The sequence below is a fragment of the Protobothrops mucrosquamatus genome, unplaced genomic scaffold (genome assembly GCF_001527695.2).
Source record: "Protobothrops mucrosquamatus isolate PMUCROS unplaced genomic scaffold, P.Mucros_1.0 scaffold226, whole genome shotgun sequence".
Taxonomy (NCBI): Eukaryota; Metazoa; Chordata; class Lepidosauria; order Squamata; family Viperidae; genus Protobothrops; species Protobothrops mucrosquamatus.
In genome coordinates, this window is record NW_015386577.1 from 687,713 (window position 1) to 699,804 (window position 12,092).

Here is a 12,092-nt window from a genome sequence, read left to right on the forward strand (position 1 = left end):
TTATAGGGGGGAGGTGCCACCTATAAAACATCTTGTATAAATTTTCTTTGAAGTAGTAGCTAATGTTAATCTCCTATTCCTGTCCCATAGTAGTTGCCAATAATCTAACTCGATATTATAGCCGAAGTTTTTATTCCAAATTTTCCATTTCTTGTTTAGATTTTAAATTCCCTTGAGTTTAAAATATCTCTATATGTCCAGATTTTTTCAAAGTTCACTAAATTTGGGTGTACAAATGCTTCCATTGTTGACAACCACCCTGGAATTTTCAAATATATTTTACATTTTATTTTTTCCCATGTTGTTAATAATGCATTTCTTATATAATGATTTTGGAAATATTTATGAACTTTATTTTTCCCGTACCATAAAAAAGCTTGTCACCCCAATTGTAAATCATGCCTCTCCAGATATAACAGCCTTTTATTTCTAAGAGTTATCCATTCTTTTACCATGTTAATACAGATGCTTGATAATATAAAACCCACTCCAGTAGACCAAGTTATCCATTTTCCTTGACATCTTGTAACATTTTCATCTTAATTCTAGCTTTCTTTCCTTGCCAAATAAATTTCAAAATTAGTGAATTTAAGTCTTCAAAGAATTTTTTTCTCAAGTTTTATAGATATTGTTTGAAATAAGAATAAGATTTTTGGTAGTATGTTCATTTTCACTGTAGCAAATCTTTCTAGCAAGTTTTTCCATTTTTCCAGATCCAATTTTATTTGATTCAATAGTATTGTGCAATTATCTTCTTTTATCGTTGAACATCTTGCTGTTAAGTGTATTCCCAGATATTTGACCTTTTTAACTATCTGCAATTCTGTTTTTTCCTACATTTTTTTTTTGTTTTTGTGTAAGGTTTTTAACTATTATTTTAGTTTTTTCTCGGTTTATTTTCAGTCCTGCCATTTCTCTGTATTGTTCTATCTTTCCCAATAGTTTAGAAATCATCTCCAAAGGTTCTTCTAAAATAAATACCAAATCATCAGCAAATGCTTGTAATTTATATGTTTCGCCTTTTATTTCTAGCCCTTTAATTTCTATATCTTGTCTAATATTTCTATTTAAAACTTCCAGAATAAAAATAAATAACAATGGAGATAATGGACATCCTTGCCTTGTGCCTTTTCTTATCTCAAAGTTCTCAGTATAGTCTCCATTCACAATCACTTTCACTGTTTGTTTATTGTATATTGTTTTTATCATGTTTGTAAAGTTCTGTCCAAAATCCATTATTTGTAATTGCTGAATCATAAATTGCCAGGAAACATTATCAAATGCCTTTTGGGCATCAAGAAATATTAGTGCCAGTTGTTTCCCTGGATGTAATTCATAATATTCTAATACGTCCATTATCACTCTTAAATTATTTTTAATTTGTCTCTTTGGCAAAAAACCATTTTGGTGAATGTATAAATTCAGTTAAGTATCTTTTCAGTCTCTCTGCCATTGTTGAAGTAAAAATTTTATAATCCACATTCAATAACGATATCGGTCTATAATTTTTTATCTGTCAAATCTGAATCTTCTTTTGGTACTAAGGTAATATTTGCTTCTATCCATGTATTTGGGAGTTTAGCCTCCAACAAAAGTTCATTGCAAACGTCTTTCAGTGGTTCACTTAGTATATCTTGTAAAGCTTTATATAATTCCGCTGGTAGTCCATCTGGCCCCGGTGTTTTCTCATTTTTTCTTCTTCTTATGGCCTCTGTTATTTCCATCATTGTTATTTTTTCCTCTAACATAATCTTACAGGTTTCTGAATTTTTGGAAGGTTATTTGTTTAATAGTTAATAACAAGGAATACAGTATTGAATACATAGAAACTATACATTACCTTTTTAAATCTCATATTGCTTTGCTAGGCTAATTATTAAACAAATTTATATAGCTGCCCAACTACATATAAGTGACTCAACTCTTAAAAATGGCAATAGTGTCATGGAATGAATTTATTGTGTAATGATTTTTGTATCTGTCCTACAACATTTAAAGAACAGGTAAGAAATTACATAAATATTAGAGATACTTATAGACAAAACAGAGGTGAATAAATTCAGTACCTAGGAATTCTAGTAATTTTATTCCAATATATGAGAATATCATATTCATAAAAAATGGTACAAAATCCTCTAGTAATATGCGAGGAAGTATAACTTCAATAAATATTTCCTTGGAAATATATGCAAAATTTCTTAAGCAAGTCAATTCAGCCAATATTTTATTCAGAACATTGTACAACCTCTCACTTCCTTGGACTAATTTAGAAGCAATTTGGTTGAATGATCAAATGAAGTAGATCAAATAAAGTAGAAAATAGAATAGAATCTGAGCTATTGGATATAAAAAGCACACTGTAAGATAAAGAACTGGAAATATAAATACCAATTTGCCTGCACTTTCTTGAATCGAATAAGCAGCACTAGGGGGAGTTATTTACAGTACAATCGTTTTCAGAAACATTTCAAAGCCCTCAAAAGCCAACACAAAACTTAACAAGCATATCATATTAAAGACTGTCTCTTGCCCCTTTTGATAACTCAAGGTTCTTTAAGATTGGACTAAATCAAACTTCTCTAGTGAGAAGAAACATCTCCTTACTTTCAAACAACTGGCTTGCTGTGAAATTGGGATAATACCTTTGGACCTCATGCGCATGGAGTTCCACCACAGTTCCGGAGTATCCAATAGCCTCAGTATAGAGGTACCCTCTGTAAGGAATATAAACCCTGTCTTCACTTTGAGATCAACTTAATTTTCTCCATGCTGGTTGGGGAATTCTAGGAGTTGAAGTCTACATATGTTAAAGATGCTAAGGTTGAAAAACATTGGTTTATACTATGCTACACTCACTGAAATCTAAACTCATACATAGCTCTAAAAACTTCATTCTTTAACACAGCTGTAGTGCATAGAAACCAAAGAACATCTTTGGATAAAATATATTTTAATACATAAAGAGAAAGAAAATAATATTTGGAATATCAAAGGATGTCCCAGTTGCAACTATGACAACCCAACTGCCTTTTCAAATAATGTAAAAATAGAATACAAAACAAGTTTTCAGAGCCTTTCACTCGTTGCAAAAGAAGATTAGTCTGTAAAGCCTTAAAATAATGTGCATGCCCATAAACCTTATTATTAAAGTTAGCAGAAATTTGTACTGTGGATTATTTATCATATATAAATAATATATTTATCATATATAGAGGCAATGCTTGCACCGATCTGTATTTTAACATGATAATATTAATAAAAATACAAATTTAAAATTAAGATTCATATGGGTATGTATGTGAAAGCAGGGCTGCTTTCCCCCCCTGCAAATGACATGGGACTTTGGCTAATCGGGACATCCCAATTGGAGGAGAGTTCATGTTTGTTTGAAAGCCTCTATGACTCTAAAACAGAAGTGGGGAATGATGGCCCTTTTATGACTTGTAGACTTCAACTCCCAGAATTCCTGAGCCAGCATGGCTGACTCAGAAAAGTCTGGGAGTTGAAGTCCACAAGTCATAAAAGGGCCATCATTCCCCACTGCTGCTCTAAACTAAGGGTGGGCGACTATGGCAACTTTATGACCTGTGGACGTCCGCTCCCAGAATTCCAGAGACAGCATGGCTGACTCAGAAAAGTCTGGGAGTTGAAGTCCACAGATCGTAAAGTTGCCATAGTCACCCAGCCCTGCTCAAGCATAATGTCTCACTTCCCAATGTTCTGATTGTTGTGGTAAGTTTTCCTGAAACAAAAACTAGATGTATGACATCCTTGAAACTAAAAATATTCATAGTAGTTGCTGAAAATGTCCTCAAAATCTATGATCCTGGAACTGCTGTATTTGGAACTGGTGTCATAACCAGCACGTGTCCCAGAATGTGCAATAATTCAGGAATGGGGAACTTATTGTCCTCCAGCTACCATACAACTCCTATGATCTCAAACTATTGGCCACACTGGTTGAGGCTGGATTCCAACAACTGAATACGGCAATAAGTTTCCTATGTCTACATAGATCAGTGATGGCGAACCTTTTAGAGACCGAGTGCCCAAACTGCAACCCAAAACCCACTTATGCATCGTTGGGTGCCGGGTGGGTGTGGCCCATTGGGTGGGCGTGGCTGCGGTGGTAATGGCAGACTGGGTGGGACTAAAAAGTTCAATCAATCAATTCCAACTCTGCAAGATTTTTTTTTTCCTGCGAGAAGCTGAAATTGACTGATTGATTGAACCTTTTTTTTTTTTGTACACGGCGGTGGAGGCCTAAAGCGAAAAGGTTTTATAAAACCCAGCTAAAGGCCTAGGACTGGGGCGACGGCGCGCGTGCCCACAGAGAGGGCTCTGAGTGCCGCCTTTGGCACCCGTGCCATAGGTTCGCCATCACTGACATAGATAGTTGGGCCTTGGGAGATTTGGGCTGTTTATGTTTAGGATTGTGCCTTTTCTGATCAGGTTGCTTTAGTTATATGAAATCTTTTTCCAGAATGATGTGTAGAGCTGGTTATGGAACGACAGATTAGAAAACAGGTTGAGAAAAAAGGAAGCTTATAAATGGATCAAAATCAAAGGGTGTCCCTCAGGCTTGAGGTCTGTAGTGCTGCAGAAAGATCTCCCAGTCAACTGCAGTGTGCATCATCCTGCAAGGAAAACCAAAAGGTTAAGGACTGTTATGTACATTATCCATCCCAACACTGCTGATGGAATTTAAAGGAGGTAAATTTAATAAACTCATGAAATATAAACATATGTTTACTCACCTCTTTGCCCAAAATGTCTCCCAGAGCTATTTGTAGCAAATTGATTTAAAAAGAAGTGTTTGCATTGCATTTTTCAGTACTAAATTAAATGATTAATACACACACACACGCATCCTAAGATTCTATTTTAGAACTGGCAACTTTATCCAAGATTCTCCTGGAGAAAATCTATCTACATCAGGGGTGGGCAACTTATAGCAGCTTTATGACCTATGGACTTCAACTCCCAGAATCTTTGAGCCAACATGGGATTCTGAGAGTTGAAGTCCACAGGTTGTAAAGTTGCCATAGTTGCTTACCCTTGAGCTATATAGTCCTTGAGAGTTGAGACTGACTTGCTAGCACGTAATCGATCAATGAAAATCATGCAAAGCAGAGCAAAGTATTAGAAATTAGATAAGAGGTAAGAAAAAAGAAAAAAAAATGGCTAAATCTATTTTACGCCACCATTTTTCACTGTATCTTTATAAAATGCCCTTGCTTCAATTACATCAATATTCTGATTCATATATTTTTGTTGTTGTTTCAACTCTTAACTTCTCTCATCTGTGGATTTCATTAGCTCCCTCCAGTCACAATTTTCTCAATCTTCTTCTTCTTCCTCTCATTTCATTCACTCTTCCTTTAAGCATTTTTTTCCAAGTCAGTTCATATTCTTTCTCTCTATATGGCCAAACCATCTTAACGTGCTTTGTTGGGATGCTTTTATATTCTGTCTCGATTCATTCAGTCCTCATTTATTTTTGAACCCTTATGTTCTTTTAGCGTACACACTGCTTTTGTGTAACCCCCTGATCTCAAATACACAACCCTTTTCACTTCTTTTGGCATCCTTTCCCCTCAGAAGACTACATACTACCTCAGTGATGGCGAACCTTTTAGAGACCGAGTGCCCAAAAACTATCCCCCTACCCGTCCCCACTCTGCTGTGCCCACTGGACCACCCACCACCTCCACAGCCCACCACAGATCACCCAGGCAGCCCAGCAACGCCATGGTGGCCACGCCCTCCGCCCATGCCCTGCAGCATCATCTGCACGCGATGGGGTGCAAGGGCGGAGTCTTGTCCCCGCTTCCCGGCTACCATGTCCTTGGCTGCGCAGCATTGTGTGGGCCGTGCCCAGGGGCGACTCTCCTCCGGAGGGCTGCTGGTGAGGGGGCTGTGGGAGAAGGCGGGGCTAGGGCAACAGTGCATGTGCCCACAGAGAGGGCTCCGAGTGCCACCTCTGGCACGCGTGCCATAGGTTCGTCACCACTGTACTACCTTCTACTTTTCTATCCATTTTAAAATTTTCTCCATCCATTCTCCCAATGGATATTGATAATACTTAACCACGTTAATTTTTCTCAACTAGCTAACCAGACAGCTGAAAACTGAAAGAATGGGGAAGAGAGAGAAACAGGCCACCAAGAAATATCAACTTATTCAAATGAAGAGTTAGATAGGATTCCATCCTTTTCTTACCCTTTCAAGAGTCAGTAGAACCTTCGTCCATAAGAGTTTGGATACAGCCCTGTCATCTGCACCCCAAAGGCTGTAATGAAGATGTTGATAATGACTGTGATGAAAACTAGGACTGTGGTGATATTGTTGAGCAAGTCCAGGCGCTGCTGTTTTGCCACATCATTCAGATTCAGTCGAGCTATAAGCATTAAATCCAATCTAGTCAAAATTTCAGACAGAGGCACTCTGTTTTCGTGACCCCTCCCTCCCTTCAATTACAGGAGCCTTTTACTAAGACTCCAAAAACACTAAAAAAAAAATCACAAAAATGCATTGGATTATTTTATGATTTCTTGAGTATTAAGATGATCTTATTTTATTTTTCTCCAAAACGGTCAGGGCAATAAAGCATGTTGTCATTCCCAATCCTATATGTGATTTCCCGCCCCCCTCTACAAAACAGTGATATGTAAAAGCTGAGACATAGGGTTTCGATCAGGTACGGTTGCTTGTCTTTACTGGTATATTTATAGCTGAATCAAATATTTCAGAAGCAAATTACATCTCCAGTTATCTCTCCTCCTTGAATGTCTCACTGCTTAGCAAAGAGGAGAATGCAAAACAATACATTTCCTTGATGTAATATACCGGTAAGTTTACACTACTCTTAAAATAAAACGTGCATATGGGGAACAGGTCACAGGAAACATGTGGCCCTTCCTGATTACTTCCCCCCCTGAAGAGCAGGATTTGCTGTCATGCAAATGACATGTGGAACTAATAGCAAAAGTGTCTTGGTGCTTGGTGATCTAGTTAGCCTAGCTGCAATTTTCAACAAAGTTTGTTTAATTGAAAACCAAATGCAACTCTCCATCCAAAAGGGCCTGACTGCTTTTTAAGAACGGATTAGATGACAGTGAACCATTGAAAAAAAATATGAGTCACTTTTTGGACCCCCCGGTGGTCAGAGATTTTAAGAAGCTGAAAGCCAAGGGGAGCAGGATCCATGCATGTTGGGAATGCTAACAATCAGCCTCTATATATAGAAGACAGTTTCTATTGATACAGCAGGACTGCAGCTGTATGGAGCTCAAGTTCATGACCCTGTCATGCCTTTCAATGCCAAATACATAAGGAGAGAAAGACAGGCTGCTTTTATCATGCAAGGGCATGAGGGCTGGGGGGGGGGAGAAGCAAGGGGAGGGAGCATGGAGGACCAACCCAGACAGTTGCGGACACTGCGCCCTCTATATACAACCACAGAGATACAGAGAAATATACTAGGCTAGGGCGATTACAAAGGGAAAGAAAGAACCACCAGGGTGGTATATTTATTTAAGAAATGGGGTCAATGCAGGATGGTGTGTAGGCAGTTTTGGTTGCAACATGCAACAAACACATCCGTAATTTCATTGCTGCTGACAGCAAGTATCAAAGTCTTCCCAACAAGAGCACTGTGGTGAAAATTTGATTGCTCACGGTGACCTGGTTAATTGTAGGCTTCCAAGCTATCTGCTTCAATGGAAAAGCTTAGCATTGTTGAAGGCTTCGCTTCTCATCAACTCCAGCTAGTATAGACAAGGACTGATAGAAACTGTAGCTCAACAGTCCTGGGGAGGCAGCAAGCTCGTTATTGACAAATCTGTTGGATCTTAAATTGTGCAAATTTTAAAAATGGAATAGAACAAGAAATTGGAGATCCCCATTTTGTTTAAACAGGAGGGAACTATCTTAATATCAGTGTCAAAAATTTCAGTAGTTCTTAGATTACACCTTATTTAGCTAACTACTATTTGTACTAATATACCAATACTAGAGTAAGTTTCATTAAAACATATTTTCAATGCCCTAAAATTATTATATTCTAGGAATAAATAATTATATACATTGTTTTTCTTGTCTTTGTATTATATTTGGACTTTTATATTCTTTTGAGTGATCTCCCATTATACAAAACTGATGGCTGGACAACAAAAATTAATTCCTCATGGCCTGCCTTATTGCTACGCTTTTCAACAGTAGGATGATATCACTCAGTGAACTGAAGAGTTGAAGTTACTTGCAGTTTATGAACACATTACTTATAGATGTAGATGATATATGAAATAGAATGTCCTTCATTGAAACTGATATCAAAATGTTCTTATATACATATAGGAGAACCCCTTACAGATATAATTTTGGCTGTTATAGTTTTGCTCCTTTCTCCCATCTTTCTTTTTTTGCTATGGTTTGTCTGATTAGTTAAATAAAGGCTAATACATAAATAAAACAAATGTTTGGAAGATGACAAAGTGAGCTGTAGGTAAGAGCAATCATTTGCCAACCAGTTTTCTCAACCATTAGTTCTTTCCACAATCTGTACGCACCAAAGAAGTTGGAAGTAAACTTGCAACAGTCTGGCTGTTGACCATGTGGAAACTGCAGTCACAAATCCCTAGCCCAGGGTGCACTGTAGGTCTTATCGTGATGTATCAGGACTTATTTTGCCTTTACAGGGCCAAGGTGGCCGTGGCCTGCACAGGCCACATCTGGCCCGCAGGCCGCGTGTTTGACATGCTTCCCCCAGCCCAGGGGTAGGCAACCTCGGCTCTTTTATGACTCATGGACTTCAACTACCAGAATTCCTGAATCAGCTATGGGAGAGGTTTCCAAGCTGAGCCATGCTGACTCAGGAATTCTGGGAGTTGAAGTCCATGAGTCATAAAAGAGCGGAAGTTGTCTACCCATGCCCTAGCCAGTAAGCAATACTAGCATTTCTCAAGGCCACCACATTGGAAAAGGCTGGTCTTGAGTAATTCTGGCGGCTAGTTTTGGCATTTGCATTTTGGGACTGTTCACATGCAGTAGCTACTCTTGTAAATGATATAAATGACTCAAACAATTCAACCACAGTTTGAAACAAAGAACAGGGAAGCTTTCCTTATATCTGCCCATGAAACTGAATGTCTGCAAAAAAACAACCTTACCCATCACAATAAGGAGAATCCCAATGGTCATCTGCAAGAAGAGGGACACACTGATGAGAACTATCAGAGCCACATAATAGTGGAATGAAGGTCCCTGTTCCACGATTGCCTTCAGCTGTGCAGCATTAGCCATAAAGAGGGCCACGTCCAGCATGCTCTCTGCCACACTTTTCTTGGTAGCATAATGGTTTATGTTGATTACACTTTCCCTGCTAAAGCCAGGGTTAAAGGCCTAGAAGAGAAGAAAAGCCATTAAGAATCAGGAAGGGAAATGACCTTGCCCTTCTGCTATAGGTAGATCCACAAAATGTTCTTTAGATGATAGACAATACCACCAAAAGGCCAAAGGAGTTCTCCTGAATTCTTTGCTTGGCTCTATTAACCAAAACAAAACTAGATAGTGGTCAACAACCAGAATTCCAAAAACAGATAACACTGCATATATTAAAATCAGGCTCTATTATCTTTTTGCAGCCTGACACCCTCTAAATATATTGGATTAAAAATACAAAATGCATTTACATATATGCAAAATGCATTTGCAAATTAAAAATACATCCATTTTTTTCTTGTTATTTGTTTGCACCTGAACCTATTTATCCTGATAAATGAGAGTGAAAGATTCTAGTAACTGTTGGATGTAATGTTGTTTATAGCAGCCCATAGTCTTTGTCACAGTATGCCTCAGTTCATTGTATAATCTTTGCTGCAGGTGCTGTCTGGTGAATTTTTGAGAGACCTGGATGGAGAACAGCAATAGCACCTAGATTTATAGTTCTTTAAATAGTACTTTATAATACTTCATAGTACTTTACAGCCCTCTCTAAGCAGTTTACAGAGTCAGCATATTGCCTTCAACAATCTGGGTCCTCATTTTATCAACCTCGGAAAGATGGAAAGCTGAGTCAACCTTGAGCCAAACAGGATCAAACTCCTGGCAGTGAGCAGAGTTTGCCTGCAATATTGCATTCTAACTACTGCACCACCAGGGCTCTTGTGGTGTCTCTTGTGTCTTTATTAGACACACCTATCTTACCTTGGTATGCCATATATTTTTCTCCATTGTTTTTTTCTCTGCTGAAATCAATGACCCAATAAAAAAGGGCATATATAGAAACCCAACAAGCTGAAATAACTCATGACATCATTTTTTAATGTCTTTGTTTTACTGCCTCAAGAAACAACATTCATGTATTAGTAATGGTCAAATCTCCTTGGGTTTTTTTTTTGCTTGTCACAGATTTGCCACTCTCACCTTCTGGGATGACGTTTTGGGCCTCCCAATCTATCCTAAGCATACCAAAATATCTGATTATTCTACTGAGGAAGATTTCATAATGAAACAGAAGCTACTGTAAGAATGAAGTTTGGAGGAATAGAACCATTCAGAATAAGAAAGGTCAAAAATGCACATTGACCTTGTATCTGTTTAACTTACACAGGAAATGCAGTACAAGTTGCAGTATCAGAAGAAATAGCTGAGAAAATCAAAACTGGAGACTAAAAGTTACAAATCTCAGATATGGAAAAGACAGTACTTTGACAGATGAAAATATATCAGGCTCAAAAGAGCTCATTAGAAAAGTAAAAATGGAAAATGAAAAGAGTTAAATATTTAAAAAAGACAAAGGTAATGCCAATCTGTGCACATTTGATGAATTTATTGTGCTCAAGAATGGATTAAAATTAGACTGTATGCTAGATACATCAAAAGATTAATCCTGAGGAGGTAGGAAATGATAAACTTAGATAAAAGTCTAAACCTTAGAGCCTCTTTGTGAATGAGATGGACATTTTATATATAAAGTAAATAAATAAATAAGATCATCAAGGATCAGACTACCAACAAAGAGAGGAATAGTTAAAGCAAGACTTACTTAGTGGAAATTTATGGCTGTGAAAGCAAGACACTGAGAAAGAACAAAAGAATGAAAATAAATAGTTGTGAATCATGTATTTGGAAATGGTTTCTAAGAATATCATGAACGGCTGGTCAGTCCTTGAATAAATAAAGACTGACTACTCTTGAGGCAGTGATCAGTAAACTTACACACATTTGGGCATGTGGTGCAAACAGGTGATGAACTAAAAAAATGACTCTGCTTGTAATAGTGTGGGAAATACAATAAGGTGAAGATAACAGATAAGGGGGATGAATGAGACCAAGAATATCACTAGAACATTCCTGGAAAAACTGTAGAACGTAAGTAGAGATTGTTGAATTGGAAAGCATTTGTCCATACAGGATAGTCACGCAATCAGAGTGGCTGATTTATTTTAGAGTGGCTGATTTATTTTAGAGTGGCTAATATCTGTCTGTGACCGGCCACCAATTGGAGGCAACCAAGGTACCATGGGCTTGCTTCGCTAGAGGTCCATCATGTTAGTTTATGAGAACAAACATCAGAAGAAGTCTAGTGACATCTTTTCCAACTAACGAATTACATTAAAAGGTATACACTTTCATGAGCTACAGTCCATTTCAACAGATACATATAGGTAGACCTTGACATGTGACCATAATGGACCCTGTCATAAGTTGTGAGAATCGTAAAACAGAAAAACTGGACAGTGAAACAGGCAGTATATATATTAAATAAATAAATAAACCAAATGGGTTGGTCACATGACCAATCTGATTTTACAATCCTTTTTGTGATGCTTATTAAGTAAATCATCACGTTAAACAAAGCAATGGTTCATTATGGGTGCAGTTTTGCCAAAAAGTAGAAATGCTGGTTTTGGGCAAAACTATTGTAAAATGCCATCATGTGACTGCGGGATGCTGCAAACAGTTAACAAATGCAGCCAAAATTCAGTCACAGGACAATGAGAGGGTGGAATTTTAAATCCGGGTTGTAAGTAGCCCCAGGATAAGTCTGTCCTAACTTTGAATTGTTGCTAAGAGACCGGTCATAAGGT

General features: G+C 37.7%; 1 protein-coding gene across 1 annotated transcript; it reads right to left on the reverse strand.

Annotated features, from left to right (window-relative positions):
- Nucleotides 1-4,617: 4,617 nt before the first annotated feature.
- NINJ2 (ninjurin 2) lies at nucleotides 4,618-9,339 on the reverse strand. The gene is made up of 3 exons (XM_015814177.2): nucleotides 9,171-9,339; nucleotides 6,223-6,400; nucleotides 4,618-4,637 (listed from the first exon to the last, which is right to left on the reverse strand). Exons 1-2 carry the CDS (start codon nucleotides 9,322-9,324, stop codon nucleotides 6,234-6,236), a joined length of 321 nt encoding a protein of 106 aa, XP_015669663.1. The 5' UTR covers nucleotides 9,325-9,339; the 3' UTR covers nucleotides 4,618-4,637; nucleotides 6,223-6,233.
- Nucleotides 9,340-12,092: the final 2,753 nt, after the last annotated feature.